Raw genomic sequence first — 19770 nt, 5'->3', positions numbered from 1 at the left:
AGTTTTCCCATCTAAGTATGAATACATTTGTATGTATTCATACTTAGATACAATAATATTATATTTGAAATTGGCAATTGTAAAAGCATTGCTATTGCTTAATTAATTCATTGTTATGGTTCCGTTTCAAAATCCAAGTATCCCAGTGAGCTAGGCCAGTGACCCTTTAAGACCTTTTTCATGGCAGAGATTTTGACATGTCAGGACAAACGCATGTTGAATCAACAATATGAATTCGGATGACTGCACTTCATTGTGGCGTGGAGGTTTCAGGGTTACTAGCTCACTGGCTTTGTTTACTGGCACACCTATACTGGCACAAAGAACGCAACTCTCATTATCCTGCAATGACAAGTCCCAATGTCTGGGAAGAAGGCTTGAAGTTGCTTGCTAGCAAAGAAACAAACTGCTCTTTTGGAAAACAGTGGGAAAATTAGTAAATCTGTGAACCATTTTCCTGTAACTTTGACTCTCAGTAGTGGATCGGTTACTGACCAGAAGTTTGACGGTGTAGTTCCCCAGCCAGGGCTACAATGCTATCATTAAGGTTGGCGTTTGTGGGCTGCCAATTTGTATAAAGATGGACCATATTTATCCACTCCCTCCAACTATTCAGAAAGAAGGCCAAAAATAATCAAATGTTTGCCATATTGCATATCTGGAGCCAGAGTCTGTGCAGTGGCGATCTGGGATAAATGGGAAGTAACAAGGTCCTGCCGATGCACACGCTCAACCAATCGTGAGTCAGTGTCGGCATTCAATCGTGACGTTTTTTTGTGTTTTTCTAACATGAAATAACTAATTAACACCAAAACCAAACTTAAAAAGGAACTTAACTAAATCAGTGCAGTACGAAATACCTAAAATGACACAAACCATGTTTTGTACTGAATGTTTTTGTCCGCTACATTGCATATACTTTGAACCATCCACAGTATATGTTATGTATATGGAGGCACTGGCTGTGTTAAATTTAGTAACACATAATTAATAGGTTTGATATTTTTTAAAGTAACTTCCCACACACTTATCGTCTCATACTGTCAACAGCATGAAATCTCTCTTTAATTTATTCGACGAGGCGACTACATAAACGCCTCCTATTTTTATATTATTTACACAAATATATTATATATTTCTCATTATAAATCATTGTTACTGCTCTAATTGTTATATAATATATCACTTTAATTTTATAATTACTCATCCAAGGCCTTAAAAAGAAACCAGTGTACATAAAGCGAGTTGCATTGGCTAACAAGTTCACTGACCAACATATAAATCAGTAAACAAAGTAAAGAATGTTTTCAGCCTTTGGCCACTTTGACCTCAACCATTCACTCCCTGACACCATTAGTCAAAGCTTAATCATCAGCGACTGAGGTAATACTGAAGAACTCACGAGAATGTCTGTGAGGAAAAAAATAAAATGGCACAAGAATTTTGTTGTCCCGACCGTAGTCAGGTCAAGCAGCAATGTGTAATGAGTGTCATTAATGTAATCCAAATCGCGTCTGGTATGAGCGAGGGAGGATGTGTGCTGTAAGCATGAATGCGGGTGTGTGTGGCTAACGATCTAGTGGCCTTGCAACATTGATCTCCTCTCTCTCGTTCGCTGCAGAATCGGCAGCAGCAGCAGGCGTCTGTGAATCCCTAATCAGAGCCAATCAATGCTGCTCCTGTCTACCAGCACGCACACGTGGCCGACATGCTCACATGCACGCACGCTCACACAGTATTTAGCAAGTTAACGCTAAGGCTTATATCTAATGCTGTTGCTGACAGGAATATCGGATGCTTCTAAATAAAATAAAAAGCAGACGCCAACTAATACAATAATCATACGGGGGATTGTTTGAATTCAGTTCAAGCCTGACTGAGACAGAGCGAGGGAGAGAGAGCTGAAAAGGTAGAATGGCACCCAAGGGAGCAATGGAACATTCACACCAGAGCTCATCCATCTCCGGGACATGAGGAGGGAGGCTGCCCGTAGCATGCCAAGCAGAGTGAGCCTGACAGAGAATTCAACACGAGATGCTGGCCAGCCTTGAACATGCACGCACGCGCACACACACACGCACACCAACACACGCACACTTCTCAAACTCCTCAATCATGCCTCACACCACACGCACCAGTGCAGAGCCCACCGCTCTAATTGGAATGGGGGCTCATGCTAGTGGGACCACATTTCTCTCAGGCCGGCCATTGTCATGTGGCGACGTAGTTAATCTGTATTCCCAACAGTCAGACTTCCACGGTGAGTAATGTTCAGACCTCATGTGCAGCGCCTTATTAAGACACAATACTTTCTAACGACAGCTCCTCCTCACCAAGGACTTCCGTTCCCTTTCTTTTTCAGCACATGCGTGATTGTCCGTGAACTGTCATGTTCTATGAAAACCTCAAGTGTTTGTTGGATGGAAATTCAAATTCAAATAGAATTCCGTGAAACGTTCCGGTTGTATTGGAGGTCGATGTGGATTCAGGGGCAGATCCAGGAATTCCTTTGCAACCTCTTTGCAACTATGTTAAAGGATAAATTAATATTTTACATTATCAGACCACTTCCCTTTTTTGTTTGCCTTCTTTGCGTGTCTTTTTTTGTACTATAAGACCTAGAAAATCGTGTATAGGATGGTTCAGCCTTGGCAGAGGTACACACTCTAGTCAGGGCCATTCTGGGACTGTGTAGGCCGACATCGTTAAAATAATTGAAACAAATTAAACCTCAATGCACTTTTATTGTGACAGGAAAACTATATATTATGCATAGAGTATCAGACACAGCTTGCGTCTACAGTTTATTATTGGTACAGCTGACAGAGCACAGCCTTGTGAGCTTTTTTTGGTATGTGCAGGTGAAAAGATGTTAAGGCATCGTTTTGAAAACTGGGCCTGTCTTAATGCATTGCTTGTGCTAATTTTGTACCTCTAAAAGTTATAGATATAGGGCATATATAACATTGTCTTTCTTTGTCTATGATTCTTTCTGCTTAATCTCCCATCTGCATGTGAACATGATAGTTGCTGACGTCCTACTAAGGACGTTCTGCCTACTTTCATGAAAGGCAGAAAAAGTTGGCACTCTCATGGGATCTGAGGATACTGCACAGCTCAATGGCGGCTCTCTGTTTATTCTGACTTGTAATATCTTGCACAATCAGAAACTTGTAGAACTGTTGGTACGTATACAAGTTTTGTACATACCCATCAAGCCCCTCCTACACTGTTCTAAACCTTCTAAAATTTGAGTTTTGTCTGCAATGGGAATGGATACAATCGCCATTCACTCCCTGGTCAATTTACTCTGCAGTAGACACTTGTTTTCATTGGCTAGCTCCGATCAGCATTGATGGAAACAAGAGACCTTGGTGAATTTGCTACTTTGGCAAAACAGTGAGGTAAGAGAGATTCTCATTTTTTGGGTACATCTGTCTCATATTGAACACAAACAAAGTGTCAATCGCCTTTTTACTCACTTAAACTCGCTCATTTCAGTGTAAGAGCGTATTTGTTTATATTGCCTCATAACAGTCAGACAGAAAATGGTCTACCAGGAAAAGAACCCCTCCAAAATCTTGTTTACTTGTTGTCCGCCAGCAACACATTGCATGATGGGAAACAGAAATGGCAATTGAGGCTAATCCGTAAAAAGGAAGAATCAAGCTTAAGTTCCCGTGCTGCTGTTACGGAGCTGATCTCTGCCGGGGCTTCTGAGATTCTTGATAGTCTGTCATGTTGAAAATGTGTTTAATTGGACTCAATTAGTCGGCTCAAGAGCTCATTGAGCATAATGCTAATTGGCCGGTGGAGCAGGGTGACAGATGGAGAATTGGCAGTGACAGCTTGTGTTGGCCCATCGCGAGGAAAGAGGGAGCTCTGAACTGAGTCGAATGGATACAGCAGAGGGCCGAAACTCAAGAAGGAGAACCGTGGTGAACAGGAGCCGCAGGTCCCCCCAGTGTTTCCCCTCTGCCTCAGCCAATTGTTCATCTCTGAAAAGCTATTTCAAGTGTCCCCCCCTCCCCGCGTTCCGTTGCTCCCTCCTCTGGTTCAAACTTGTCACTCTGATCCCCTGGCTGAAAAGGTAAGACAATCTGCTGTGGGGGGGGGGGGGGTGCGCCACTGATCTCACCCTGGTACTGCACTGCATCAGCCTAACTTCAGGGGACATCTGCTCGAGAATGCACTTATGCATCTTAAGGTTCTGTCCACACTGAGCGTCGCAGCTGTGCACCCTCTCTGAATGTGTGAATTTGTCTTAGATCCACTCCTGACTATCAGGCAAGAAGAGACCTCAGTGTGTGCGAGGACTTGCAAGCGTTGACTTGGCCGAGCCAGTGGGACAGAAGCGCTGATGTGTGCTACCATTTAAAATAGCCCAGACAGACAGCTGAGCAGCTGTGACCTCAGGTCCCTCGCACTCTCAGTTGCACTCACTGACCACACTGCTCTTTGCAACGTGTGTGTGCGTCTGTACCCACTGTGTCACGCACTGAATCATCCACGCCAATTGTCGAGACATTAAACTGTCTTTGCGAGGCTAAGGAATAGCAGTTGATTTGTCCGACTAATTGCTCTCTCTCAGTGTCTCGGTTAGCTCCCATTATTGCCCATATTTTAAAGTCATGCATGGCTTTTCTGTGTCTGTCAGCGGAGGTTATTATAGGACAACAGACGGCTTCGGTTTTACCAGGCAGGGACAATGCAGTCCAATTACAGCTTAGGCAAAGCGCAGGCACGGTATCCTTTGGACCGGGCACTTGCTCTGCTCTCATCTGCACCTCAAGCCAGACTCTCAGTTTCACAGCGACACGCACAAACTCGACTCCAAGGATCAAATAGTCAGCCTGTCTGCAATTGGACGTACACGACTATGGGACAGGGTGTGTCAGTGAGATCATCCGTGTGCCTTTGTGATGATTTGTGTTTATAACAGTGTACGTGTGTGTGTGTGTGTAAGAGAGAGAGAGAGAGAAGGAGCATGTGGACACAGCGTGCTTTAGCCAGGAAAGTTCTATTAGTTAATGTGCTCCCAGGCTGATGGTTAAAACAGCGGGAGGTGTGGTGAGACTTGGAGGGCCACTGTCGCCTGATACGCTGCCATCGAATGCTTTTATAATCACTGCGGAGGAAAAATAGACATCGAATATCACTTCAAAACATTTTTGCTTCTGTCCCATTGTCTGTTTTTGTGACTCCTGCGTCTGACATAATGCGTAAAGCACTGCGAGCTAAGACAAGCAGTGCTGCTGTGCATTTGCAGCTGACAGCAAAGACGAACTCAGGGCAATTATAGCTGATGAACAGGCAAAGTTTCCCCTACAGGAGCAGCCAAAGGGGTCGGCCACACGTCAGCTGAGTGAGCAAACTGTCACCGTCGACGGCACTTTTCATCGCCACCGACTGTCTGCCCCAGTCCTCTCCAGCACAGAGCCTATTCGCGGCCTCTCTATTCCTGGTGCAAACACACAGACAGATATGTTTAGCAAGAGGCTCAATGGATGCAAATAAGGAAGGTCAGACTGAGACGGGGCTCCCTGCCTACGCCCACCAGCAACAAGTATGGTCAATGAAACAACATGTTTTTTTTGTTTTTTTTAAAGGGACACGAAGCAGGTCAGTGAAGTGTAATTATTATTCCGCTTGGTTTGAAGTTTTACTTGAATATGCTCACTTATATATAGATAGAGCTACTGTGGCTCAGCATTAAGACTGGAATCACGAGGAAACAGCTAGACTGACTCACACCCAGGTTCAACGTCTATTATCACCACCAAAGTTCACAAATTAACACATCTTGGTTTTTTTTATCCACTGGTTCCCAAACCAGGGGTCCCCCGGTGGGGTTGCAGGAGAGAACGAGGGTGAAGCTTGCCAAAGATCAGATAAATAAAAAATAAATTAAATCAACCTTCGGATTTGTTCGGTCCCCACATGACCGCATGAGCTGATTATGGCAGATTAGCAGCAGCACAAGTTGCAGCAGGACTATTTACAGCACCACAGGAAACACTGCAATATGTGGATGTAGGTGATGTTTTTCCTCAACTGGCTCAAATCAATATCCAAACACCTCTTGTGATAGTGATTATTTTGTAAGGCTGATAAGTTCAGAACCTACTTGTTTAATTCATGCACAAATTACATTTTAAGAATGAGAGGAGGCTTATTTACTGCTCCTATTTCTTGGCTGGGTGCTGTCTACTTCCAGGAGTCTTAGATTTCAAATGAGACAATGGGATTTTGTTCCCAGTATTTATGCAAAGCTAAGCTAATTGCTCCAGCCGGTGAATTAAATCAATGTCAAACTTAAACTGCTCATTAAGCCTCAGTGGATGTTTCAAGTGTGGCCACCTCAATGTTAAAGCTTCGATTGTACCGACAGGATGAATGTGTGCGATATCAAAATGAAAAAAAAATGTTTCGCTGCATACTCGCCCACGCAGGCGTTTTTACATGTTATGGCTGATTTAACTTGAAGTCAGGTGGAAGTCTGGTGATGCTAGGCTGGGATTTAGATAATTAACAAAAAGTCTGGGAGAATGAGGGAAATGTCAATCAAGTGTGGTCTGCACAGGCCCACACAAGCCTAAGAGGAGAATTATTCAGGACTAATGAGCGTTAAAGGCCTGTGTGGGTGTGCCAGGTGTGTGTAGAGCCGTCCATAAACACGTTCTCCGGAGAAAATCGGTTGTTTGTGAGTGTCCATCGTGGCGGATTTACTATTGAAGGAGAGGCTTTTGAGACGAGCACAAAAAAGCAGAGCACCTTTAATAGAGCCCAACTGCACTGTATCATAGTGATACAAAAGAGAGGAAATGAGACACAAAACAAGTGATGAGTGACTTAAAATATGTACATTTATACACATGCGAGGGTATAGGGCTGTAAGTGACCTGTGGGTGCAATGAACGCCAGTCTGGAACAACATGGAGCAAATTATAGGAACTAAACAAACGTGGTTACAGAACATGAAATGTGACACATTTAAACTGTAGAGACCTTACGTTGTAAAGGTAGTAATCATCATTCCTCATTAAGCACAGGCCTTTAATAGACATTTGTATATGTTTGCGTGTGGTTAAGCGGGTCATCCTTTTTGAACACATACAGGCAGAGTTAAAGGTGAATCTCTTGTCAGTAGAGACAGGAACAAGTTGTCTAGAATAAAGTGTAGTTAATGGAAGAGGTATATCACTGCTCATAGACCCATGTCAAGCTTAAAGTGTGTGTAGCCCGTAGCTTAGATACTGTATCTGTGCAGGGCTTAGTCAGCTTTAATATTGCATCTGCATAGCAATGGCCATACATTCATCATCCTCACTCACACTGCTGTACCATATATCTGTGCATAGAAAATCCTCATCTGCACAAGGAACGAACCTGGTATACAGAGGAAGCCATTGTACAAGTCACACGGGTTGTTTTTTTCCCCCTTTGTTCCATCGTCACGAGGGATCGTTTGAAACAAGTGATCATTTGCCCTTTAACTGTTTGGATTCCAAGGATGGTCAGCAGGCATTTGGGCTTCCTTTAGCGGTTATTCCTCAAGGGTCCAAGAGGGACTTTAACCAAGATAGAGACAATCGACCAATCTGCCTAACATGCACAACTATCTAGGCACTTAAGAGTCACCAATTAACCTGAACTACATGTCTTTGAAGTGGGGGAGGAAGCCGGAGTACCCAGAGGACACCCTCACAGGCACCGGAAAACTCCACACTGGTCTAACTTTGTTTTTTCACGTTCCAAAATAACTCTATACGTCACTAGCACGGACTACAGTGTCTCTTTGCTACACATGAAAGGTATAATAATCCCATCCCCAGTCCCTGACGTAAGCAGTTCTTTCTTCTAGTCCAGCAAAGGGTTGGTGCCAGAGTCGAACCAGTTTTTTTTGTTTGTTACCAAGAGACAGTTCTTTGACGGTCAAATCACAAAGAACTGGTTTGAAGCAGGAACTGGCTCCGTCCCAACCCTGAACCCAGAGCCCCCTTAAAGGAAGATGCCATGCTGCCCTGATATTCAAGAAGAATCCACAACAGGAGACATTACACAATACAATCCTTGAAGGACTTATACAATGGCTGCCACTGAATTACATCAAACAATAGATGCACCCAATAATGTAAAAGTAATGTTTTTATATGTTGAATTGCATTTGAATCTGCTGCCCAACCTGCCTCTTGTTTTCAAATACCAAACAATCATTTGATCAAGAAAGGTCAGTGAAAAATTGCAGGTTTGAAAATATACGTTTGTGTTATGCTATCTGAAGAAAGGCCTGATCCCATCATAGAGATTTGGAGAACCTTGAAGGTTATACATGCATTAATATGCAATTCAACAAGCAAACACACACAACTGGATGCAGGATAAACATCATAAAAATCAACAATGTGTGGACCAAAATGTGTCCGTTCATTTCACGGCGTTGAGTTGGTAAATGATGTACATTCCTGCTTTATTTGTTATAGAAATTAAATCTCTGTAGTCTGTTTTGCATTGTTTTCTACACAGTGTGGACAGCAGACAACACAGTCCATTCATTGCAGGACGAAAAACAAAAGAAAAAACCCATTCATCTAAATCAGTTAAGAGCATTTTTGCAGAATCAAAACTTCACACACTCCCATCAAATGTCTCCACCTATATACAGTTACATACTATACACACCTAGTTTGTCTGCGCAATGTGTTGCAACCGTGCAAGTGTGCCTGTGCTCTATCTGTGAACTCATTACATTCTAATCCCTGCCAGGGTACACAGTCAGAGTATATCCAATCTGCTGCGCTGGGCCAGGCACCTGGGATTGATCTATCAATCTATCATGCATTCCTTAATCCTCAAAAAGAAAATAGGTTTGAGTTTTCAAATAAGCAGAATTCTTCAGTCTGGCTGGCAAAGGGCTGTGATGAGCCTGAAAGTAAAATCCAGCAGCAGACGACGAGGACAGCTCTGTGTAGAAAACATGAACGTGCGTCGAAATGTGTTTTTAAGTAAAATCATATTGATGAAGTCCTGCTCTGAACTATGAAGTACGTGTTGAGTGTGAGTGGAGCAAGGAGCTGCAGGACTATATTGGTGTCCGTTATACACACATATCTTATCCCAGAACAGCCTAGTGGAAGCAGCAGGCATAATCTTTGTAGATGGCCGTGCATGGGATCAGTAAAGTTCCTGCAGGAGCCCCCCCCCCCCCATCTACAATGTTGTCCTCCTCTCTTTTCCGTCTCCATCTTCTCTCCTTTCTCCATCGCTACTTTCCACCCGTGCAGATTGAGGACAGGAGTAAGGATACCGTGATGTGATTTATATGATATGAACGTCTGTCTGCATGTTTCCTAGAAGGTGAAGGGGGATTCACAGCCGGTGCTGGCCTCAGAACAGGGTCCACTGCAGGCAAAGGGCAGCAGGGAGCAGTGCAAGGCTCCAGGGTCGTGCCCAGCTGGCAGACGGCGAACCCCCTCTCACCTTCACCGAGGGGGGCCTGGAAGGGTTCTCGTGTGGGCTGTCACCTCCAGGCTTTCTGCCGACGGGCCTCCTTTCACTGGCAGCGTCTGTGTGTGCTGGGGGAGAACAGATAGAGAGAGAGAGAGAGAGAAGAGAAGAGACAGACACAGATAAATGGTTTGGCGCATCACTGTAATCATGGTATAATGGTTTAATGTTGAGAGTCCTTCGGGTTTTATAAAATTGTATATTAAGGGCTCATCATCTCCAATCACCATTACCATCACCTCTCTCCGAGGATTTTCAAAAACAATCTGACATGAAAATGATGTGTGATTACGTCTGTTACGGTTAAAGTGAGTTCATATGTGAATCTGAAGCAGCACAGCTGCGGCTGCTTTAGTCGAAAGGACCCGTAATTTATTTTGAACAGTGCTTTGAAAAAATTCTAAAAATGCATGTGCAGTGCTACTGGGCTCTCAATCTACCAACTCTTTTTGGAGTTAGTAAATCCCTTTTATCTTTGTTTTTTTTCTGCCCTACAGAGAAAGCAAAATAAAAAACTCTTCACCCACACACAAACACACTGTGGTGGACTGATGGGTTGTCTTATCTCCAACAGCACCCTTTAAGCAGCCATTTTATCACAGGCCCCGCAAATCACACCAACACACAAAGCTGGCCACACAAACACTTTGTTGCTGACATCAGTGAAATCAAAGCTTTCCAGAAAAAGGACTTGACTCATACCTCCTCCACTTTATCAAGCTTAATAACTTTGATATCACAATATCACAGCTCTGGTTGTGAACATACACCATCCCTCTTGTTGGGCTTTAGTCCAATGAACACATCATTGTCTTATGCACATGATGCAAGATAGGGAGACATTCCTATCTTAATTAAAGAGTGTGGTCTTTCAGTTTGAGAGCAGGAACTGCTGATTTCATGTTTCATGTGTTCTTGCACTCAAATGGCGCTTGTTTGTGCTCAGATTTTCTCTGCTGGTGAAAGATTCTTTAGGTCTTTTCCTTGCGCTCACACTGCATCTGTGTGCAGATTTAAAATTGTTCTGCCCTAGTGTTATTTTGTGCAACAAGTCTGTTCCCAAACCAATAGAAGGCCAGGTGTAGTGACGACAATGGTGCATTTGCCAGGTCTGCAGGCAATCTGTGGGTTTAACGGGGTGAACGTGTGCTGTGCACCTGTCTCATATTACTAATGCGTCCTCAAAATACCAGTGACCTACCGCACCCCTGACTTCAGACCAGGTTTTGGTTTGTCAAAAGCACAAGCGCTCTCCACGTTCTCGGCCGTGTAGCAACAATGTGCCCGGCCACACCTAATTTTAAGATCAAGCACAGGTGCCTTTTCTATTTAAACAAGATGGGCGCTGGATGGGAAAATAACAACTGTGTGGGACTGAATCTGGCAAAGAAACTTGCCTCACGCTTGATGCTGCCTTGCTTTGCTTCTAAGCAGCTACTTTGCTTTTCTCTGGGGGGTAAAAACATGTTGTCTGAAAGTAATCATGCATCCTACTCTCTGCTCCTCTTCAACACCAAACCCAACCTAAAAATGTGCATGATTGGATTAAAGACAGATGACCACCCTCAGCACACAAATTCACCATTAAAATCCGATAAACATGCATGGCCCAGGTGATACAAGTGTCATACATTTAGTTTGTACCCTCTTGCAGGAGTGAAAGGCTCAGAAATCCCTGTGTGAGCGCCCAAAGATAGATGAGGTGACATCAAGGTTTGCTGATCCCAAAGGATACAGCAAAACACACGTGCAGTCAAGGGTGAAGGAAAGAACGGGTGTGTGTGTTGTGTCAGGGAGTAAACAATTTATCAGACTACTGACAATGATCAGTGTCAAAATGTCTCTTTAGGCAGTCACAAAAAGAGGCCAGGTTTGCAGGGATTGAGACCAGCCTGGGTGTGTAAACCAATCTGTCTGGATTGTCTAAATCCATCTGTGAACTTGGCTGCCAAACAACTCGACAGCCAGGTGTGTGGTAGACGTTGCGTTAATAGGAAACCGAAAATAGAGTTCTGCATAGCAAACTAAATCACTTCCCTACAGATATAAATTGTTTTTTGGATATGTCAAGTGATACGCCATATTCAAACGTGTAATAATTTTGTTGTATATCTTCTGTAGAACTGAGGATGTACTTCAACCCATCCCTATTATTCACTTGGGTTTTATGTGCATGCAAGTCTGAATAAGGCTTGGCAGGGCTCTAGAGAGAGAGAGAGAAGTGTGTGCCAATGGTTTTGTGTTGTTCCAGTAGACAATAGACAAAGACATCATTTATCCCAAATCAGATTGCTGTTATTGTTTCAGTGGAAATGGGCTGCATCTCATCAGAGACATGTCAGAAGACAGCAGTACAACACAACACTAATACATCTCCACTGCAGGCTGCCCAAGGGGCTAATTACTGGAACAAGTCTTTGGTAGCTATTCAAGAATGCATGTTGTTGGTTGACGGGTTTGTGATCTGTTAAATATAATAAAATTGGAAGCATTAAAACCGATCATCTAATGTAAACTAATGTAACCATTTGTGCCAAACTTTATTTTACCTAAAGTCTCATATAGTTTAAAATGCCCCAAGCAAAATAACATCTCACAATATACACTACATTACACAACAAACTGTTACACAGATGTTTTCATGTGCTGCTGTGATTTTCAATATGGATCACTGATGCAGTACAGTGGTAGAGAACTTGCTTTAGATTCAAACATTTGTAAGGATGAAATAATTGGTAACATTATCACTTGTTTGAGGTCTTGATGAAAAATGAAATATTTTTGTTACAGAGGGAAAATCAAGAGTTACAAAATAGAAACTTGATAATGCATTGCACCATATTAAACTTGGAGAAATTACTTTCCAGCAAGAGAACAATTTAATTCGGTAGATTTCGGTAGATTAAGTCTTAATCTTAATCTCTACTGCAAGGAAGGCCAAGATTTATATGTGGTTAAATTTTGTTTGAATTATACTAATTTTCGTTTTCAGCTAATACAAAAAACATATTACTTTTGAAAAAGATATTACAGATTGTGATGAAAACTGTTATCACATTGTGTTAAAATGTTGCGTCATGTTAATATTTAAATATTATTCTGATGCTTATTATTATATCATAAGGATATGTGAAGTATTCTAGCATAGCCCTAGTTAAGAGAAATGACATGACCAGAGTTATAAACCAGAGCAGTAGAGGCAGTAGAGATGTGAGGAAAAAAAGAGGCGCATTGAAATAGTTAAGTCCCCAAAAGCATGAAACAACGTGAAGCACATCAAAAACCGAAAACCAAGAGTGGCAGGAGGATAATGGAATGTGATGTTGTTGTCATAATGAGATAATGTTAGCAGATAAGCTGTGTTTCATGAACTGGCTCATGTCTAAATCCCCTAAAGAAGGAAAGAGAACAAGCGAGGCAGAAAAACAGAGGGTGGAAGGGAGTGAAAGATGATGTAAAGGGTGAGAAGAGGAAAATAGTTTGGTTTGATTTTCAGCATGAGAGAGATGTCGCTTGCATCAAGGATACATGATGGCTCACCGCCGTGCTTCTCCCATCACAACAACATTCAACACTAAATGACATATGCTCTTTACCAGTAAAAGATAAATATGATTTAATTGGTAAAAAGCTTTATTATAGTCAGCAAACGGTGACAGTGACAAACGAGAACAGGGCAGAGCAAACGTGGGAGACAAATAGATGCCGAGAGATCACAGACATTAATGTCTGAGAGGAAATGTGTAAATGTGTGTGTCTGTGCCCTGTAGTAGTATAAAGAATGGGTTGAGGGAGCTTTCATTTGTCATTAAAGCCTGCAGCAGACAGGGTCGTGAGAAGAAAGAGGATGAGGCATCATGTCCCTTCATCCATCTGAACATCCAACACTCATACAGGGACTGTGTTACCTTTACTACTACAGATACAACACAATACCCTCTGCCACCCTGTTGACCTCTCTGTTGGCCAAGTGTGTGAGAAATGGTTCAGAGTGTCCTTTGCCATTATTGCCTCTCCAGGGGCAGCTTGTGTGTTTGGAGGAGACTCCATATCCCTCTGGCCCGGGAGCAACAACAGCTGTTTCTAACAAGCCTGGACACTGCACCGAGGAAGAGGTGGACCCCGGGTTCTTGCCAAGAGGAAGGAGGGATTGGAGGGTAGGGAGCGAGAGGAAGGGAGGACTAAGGGTTGGAAGGTGAGTGGGAGGAATAACAAACGTCTTGGCCATCATTACTTTGGAAAAATTCTGAGGGACAGAAAATTGCATGATGGTTGTCCGGTCAGCCATTTAATTTTTCTGCTGCTTTCTTCGCTCTCTCTTTCCTTCACTCATCTCGTTTGTGCTTCTTTTGGTTTGTCAGCACCCAGCCACTGCTGCCGCATAGTCTAAATCCACTAATCTATGTAAAGGGAAGAGAGTAAATGTCCTAAACTAAAAGATCTTGTCCAACTTCTTGTCATTGTGTCACGCATAGACAAGACAACACACTCAGACGCTACGTTGACTCTGCAAACCTTGTCCTTTCACATTATTACTACGTAACACGCAGCATATCGTATGGAAGTAAACAACATCGGGGCCACTGAAGTCAATGTGTGCAGTTTTAAGTGTAAGTTGTTGGAAGTTAAAGTCAACAAATGGCAGTTAAGAAGTATTTCTACTCCCGGAGTTTAAAAGCAGCAGTAACAGTTTATGACCCAAAACACGATCAAGCTCATTGTTTAATAGTCCAGTGATCTGACCAGGGTAGATTTGGACCACATATGAAAGTGGCCATAAAACGAATTGGAAAAGATCAGATTCCAGTGAGTTGTGCTGTAAACACAATCAGAAAGCAGAATACTGGCATTGTAGACTTGTATCCATTATAAACTTAGATATTGCTCAATTTAATTGTGCAGTGCTGTCTCTGAATGAGAATTGTCTTGTAGCATCCCACTCTTACTTTAGACTAACTAACTTAACCAAACCACAGAAGTTGCGTGTGAAAACAGAAGAGTTGCTTGTTTACCAAGAGCAGTTTTCACTCCTCCGCCTGCTGGGTACAATTATAAACATGGCCAGAAGGTAGAGCGCTAATTTACGGCACATAGGGGGAGTGTGATGGAGGTGGGTGGAGGTCAACAGCTTGCTCCTCCTCTCTCTCTCATTCTCACCATATTCCTCTCTCTAGTCTCACACCCTGTCTTGACCTTGCAGGTTTTCTCCCTGCGAAGCTGTTGATGGGAGACGGATACAGAGCAGGGTGGGGTGGCGGGGGTTGTAAAGCAACTCATGGTCCTGAATTTTGACAAGGGTATTGGGTCTGCCTCATGGCGATGTTTCATTAAGAGAGGTGACCTTTGACTCGTTGTTTTTAATCATTCACACAGGCAGAAACACATATGTAAGCAAGCACAGAGGCAAAAAACAATTTACGCACGTTCATAGTGCATGTACAAACACACAGATGCAGACATGCTGTCTGAATTAGTTGGTAGACGAGTGTGTGCTCGGTTCCAGTTTAAGTCCGAGAGCTGTGAGGATGCCTCAGAGACAGCTGTTCCTCCACTTCCTCTGTGACAACTCTGGTAAGTGGCCAAATAATGGCACTGTTGATTTGCCAGATAAATCCTTATTTGCTGTAAAGAGATCATTATGCAACCAGCCAATGTGTGTTCCATGTGTTCCAGCTCAGGCTTTCTCAAACGCTATGAAATGATTTGAACCATTACACTCTATTGACCATGATTCACCATGATGTGTGATTATACATTTGTCATTTATCCAAAGAAGTTTTGGAAGATGTTTGTGTAGATGAACTGCTCAGCTGCTCTCCTTTGCAGCACAGCAATCAGACGGTCTGCTGTTAGGAAAGGAATGGTCTTTATACATCCTCAGAGTACACATCCATTCAGTGAACAAAGTTACTCCTTGGTTGCAATATTCTCATAAACATATATTTTCAGCATACTTTAATGTACACGGTCCATAGACACCGACACACGGTATATACAAGTGTTTTCAATTCTTAGGTAAAGCCAGTATTACTAAGACAAATGGCAATCAATCAGTCTCCAATCAGACCTTTGAACACTAATAAAAGATGGATGCTGATCCTTTCGGCAATGGATCAAGGCTGTCCTGACACTGTTTGGTACATCAGGAGAATGTTAAAACTCTATGGGTCACAATGTATTTTCAATGCCTCTTTTGAACTGTCTTACACACGGACATTTACCTTTCCAAGAACTCACACAATGTTTCCTTATCTCTTTTCACACACTTTCTCACAATGGATGCTAAGGTTAAAGGGTGGGCAGAAGGAAAGGATGCATTCACGCAGTTCATGACTGACCATTCATCTTGGTGCTCTTTTTGTCTATGGTCACTCTTTATTTGGTGCCATGTCAGGTTGGGGCTCCTCAACCCATCAAACTAATCTCCTTGTTCTGTATTCTAAGATACGCACTGTATTTCCCTGCACACACACACACACACATACACACACATACACACAAAGTCGCTGTTCTGGGAACTGTCCTTCTGGTTAACAGGCAACCTGCGTAGGGAATCCAGGACTGGTACTCTGGCAGGCCACTCGGGGGGCTAAAGGGCCAAAAATACAGGGGCACCAGTGGGGTACACATCAGAGCCTGCAGCTAACCTAGCAACGGGCACAGCAGCATGGCAACTCCAGAGCGGGGATCAGTGCAATGGAATCTACCCTGCGATTCTTAGACTATTAAGCTCCTTGGCAAGATTAAGATTTACTCCCCTAGATTCACACACACACAAACACATACACACAGAAACAAATAGGCTAAAGGGGCCCTGGGAGGACAGTGACCTCCACCAGTCAATGTGACAGATTCACAAGATGGAGGGGACTCCTGAGGAGAAAGCAACCTCTATGCAACAGAGGAGGGAGTGCAACTTCTCGATCTTACAGCGGCACATACACCGCATTCCCCACCAGGGCACTCATTGGCCATTTGGAGGATATCAGTGTTGAGACACACACGGCCAACACTACACCTGCCTGCACTCAAACACCAGATGCCTCATTGCATCGGCAGGTGTCAGATTGTCCTTGTCGACAGACAAGCGTGAAGGATGCAGAGATAAACTCACATTCATATTATTTTGCTCCCTCACTGAGACACACATGCATGCGCACACTTTATTGCCATCCATTATAGTCAGGAGGAAGTGCACATCAGGTAGCACTCAGGAGATATTGTTGCTGTGTGTGTCTCCTTCTTACCATTCCACACACAAATCTCTTCTCTTGCCCACTGCAATCCCCCAATCAGTGCACTCTGATGATAAATAATATTCCCTTTCCCTCTCTCTTAAACTGCACAGAGCATTTCCTTTTTTTTCTTGTGTGCAAATGATCCAATGATGACTTCAATGGTTCAGAGGATATAAGCTTAATTGTGGAAAATATTTTCCAGTGCGTTAGTGTGTAAACTGTCAATAGGGTGCTACCCTGTCAGTGACACCAAGAGGCAGGAGCCACACAGCAGCAAGCAGCAGAGAATAGATTGCAAACTTGTGTAAGTCCATGTGAACGGCCTCCTATGAATTAATACGATCTAAGTGATGCTCGCTTCTTCAACTTCAAAGGTTTTTCAGAAATCTGTGTGGGTTAGAAAGGAGAAGAAAAAAAAACATGGTGTGATGTTATAAATGTTTGATTTTGTGGGGGTGAGTCAAATACTTTGATGTATACTTTTGATTTTATAACTGACTGCAGTTTTAGAAACAAGTTATGCACGCGTACGACATTACCTACACTGTCAGTGGGCCTTCTGATCTGATCTGTAATCAGCTGAAGCAGTGAGAGGTCAGTCCCCTCCTGGCCCGCGGGCCTGACAGTCCGCTCCAGGTTCAGCTCTAATTGCCAAATCAATTATGGATAAGAGAGAAAGTCTTTGCTGCTCTCACTGCTGGTCAATAGGATGGGCTTTTAATTAAGTGACTTGTCTTCCATGTGCGTCTCTTTGATAGATACACATTTATAAGACCACACACATAGACTCCCACCGCAGGTAGTCAATACAAAAATTGGCTCATTGCTTCCAGCTTCCATTATCTGACCAATCATGCAATGCTAATGCAGCTCTGATATCTAAAGCAGATAGACTGATCGTGGTTTTGCTTTAAGACAAGTTTGAGTTTTTGGAGTTTGCTATTCAAGGTGCCTGCCTCATTGGGAGAATTCCATCCCAACTCCCTCTGTGCTTTCTTTCCCTTTCTCCCCACTGAGTTTGTATTTCCCCCTGCATACCAGGGTGAACTGAGACAAAGAGGATCAGACTCATCCCTGCTTATCCTTCAACAGTATTTTTCAATATCAATGGAATGTCTGTCTTTATTTTCTCAGTGCTGTGTTACGGCAGGAATGCCAGTTTGTGTTTGGAGCCAGGGTTGGGCTACGGGCAAGGCAGGCGAGTCGAGAAGGTAACTCATGCAACTCCCCCGCCCACCATCCCAGCCAATCCCCATCTCAACTACCAGCCGCTTGCATGGGTACAAGCATTAATAAAGACGCCTTAATAGACTAGGGCTGTCACAAAGTTGCCTCAGTTGTAGCTTTTGCTCTTGGTGTGTGTAGCTTGCAGCAAGACATTTCCATAAATCCATTTAGCACTGATTAATTCTGGTCCCAATGAGAACAGTGACAAGTTTAATCTGAGCCTGGCTGCAGTTGCGGAGAAGGGTGGTGTATGAGCATGTTAAGCACACAATAAATTTCAGGTCATATCTACTGAATTTGCAGCTTTCAATAAAAAAATCTTTATGAGTCTGGACACCATCTTTAAAATGCCATTTACTGCTTGGGAACCTGCACATGTTGTAAGGATTTCTCACTATATAAGTGGATAAGAGCTGCTTTTGTGGTACTGTAGTTAAAGACTTTTATGTGGCGACAAAATCCGAGCACTGAGTCACTAGCATTCCTTTTCTCTCGGCTAGTAAACTTCCTAGCAATTATACAAAATGCTAAATTCTACATATCGTATTTTAACTAACTTCCAAGGTCGTAACTCCTAACAATTCCTTACACCGAAGATTCTTAGTGTTTCCCAAACAGGATCCCAAAGGTGTGCTGGAGAGGCTCATTCATAAAGGTCTCGATGATACTGCTTAGAGAGGAAATGATGATGCTGGCTAATGAGAACCATTCTCCTCTGATGACCTCATGCCTAGGGAGCCCTTCAAGCTAATATGCTCTCAAAGTGCCATAAAAAAGCCACGGGGCAGAATGTGCCAAGCTAGGATGAAAGAGGAGACTACTGAAAAGCTGGGTGGAAGATCACAAAAAAAAGGGATGGATGGAGACAGCAGGAAATTGGAGACAGTTGATAACAAATTCTATTGTGTAAATTAGAAGAAAAAGGTTCAATAAAACATAATATTTGTCAGGTATTTGTAGTGCTCCAAATGGGTTGAGCACATATTTCAAATTATCACTATAACTGTTTTGCTAGTAAGATATATTTCCACAAATTAGTTTCATATGGAATAATACAGAAATATTTTTTAGAATAAGTCATAGATTTTCTCAGGGTAAGTATTGCAAATATTGTGCAATCTTATTCACTAGCTGTGTCACAGATGAGTCGGAATATCTGCGAGAAATTGTAATTTACTCCGCCCACATCCATACGCAAACCAGACCATCTCCCTGCCCCGCCAAAGCCATCTCTGATCCTCTGGTTCCTTCTTCCCCAGCCCTGCTCTGCCCTACGGAGCTCTCTCTCAGCCCCTTGAGCTCCAGATGAAAGGCTAGGGTTAATGGCAGTCCTACTGGTAATATCCGCAATGGGACATCTGCTGTCCAGCCGGCCTCTACACACGCTAGTCCTCTGAGGCCCCGGCTCGTTCCAGGTCCTGGGATGGGAAGAACGAGGATTGGATTGGGTCTACCCAGCCTGGCAGAGAATACGAGCACCAAATCCCTCATACACCCTCTCACGCTAGATTGAATCATAGGTTTGTACAGTCATCCTCTCTGAACCTCAACTCTTAACTTTTTATCTTCACGTTAGCTGAACTCCCAATCCTCTGTTACCTCTTGTACTCCAGCATCACGTCATACAGGTCTAGGGTATTAACCCCGCATTTTTCCTCTCAAAGCGTTTTCCTGCTCCAGCATTTTCTACTTTTGACCATTTGTCCTTTCTCCAACAACAACTTTCAACTCTCCTCCCTTAATCTCCAGTTTTCTCACATGAAAGGTCAGTGCGTGCTGGGTCCAGAGCAAAAGCATG

At 43.2% G+C, this 19770-nt stretch overlaps 1 protein-coding gene across 1 annotated transcript in view; it reads right to left on the bottom strand.

The window, feature by feature from the left end:
• Positions 1 to 6846: 6846 nt before the first annotated feature.
• gpc5c (glypican 5c) overlaps positions 6847 to 19770 on the bottom strand; it is a 93979-nt gene continuing 81055 nt past the window's right edge. Inside the window, exon 9 of the mRNA XM_053437998.1 lies at positions 6847 to 9575. Within this exon, the coding sequence (XP_053293973.1) occupies positions 9388 to 9575 (188 nt within the window). The 3' untranslated portion in view covers positions 6847 to 9387. The remainder of the gene's footprint in view (positions 9576 to 19770) is intronic.

Source organism: Pleuronectes platessa, chromosome 13 (assembly GCF_947347685.1).
Source record: "Pleuronectes platessa chromosome 13, fPlePla1.1, whole genome shotgun sequence".
NCBI classification, from domain to species: domain Eukaryota; kingdom Metazoa; phylum Chordata; class Actinopteri; order Pleuronectiformes; family Pleuronectidae; genus Pleuronectes; species Pleuronectes platessa.
Note: the sequence above shows the minus strand (reverse complement) of the source record. Positions and strands in the feature narration are given on the sequence as shown.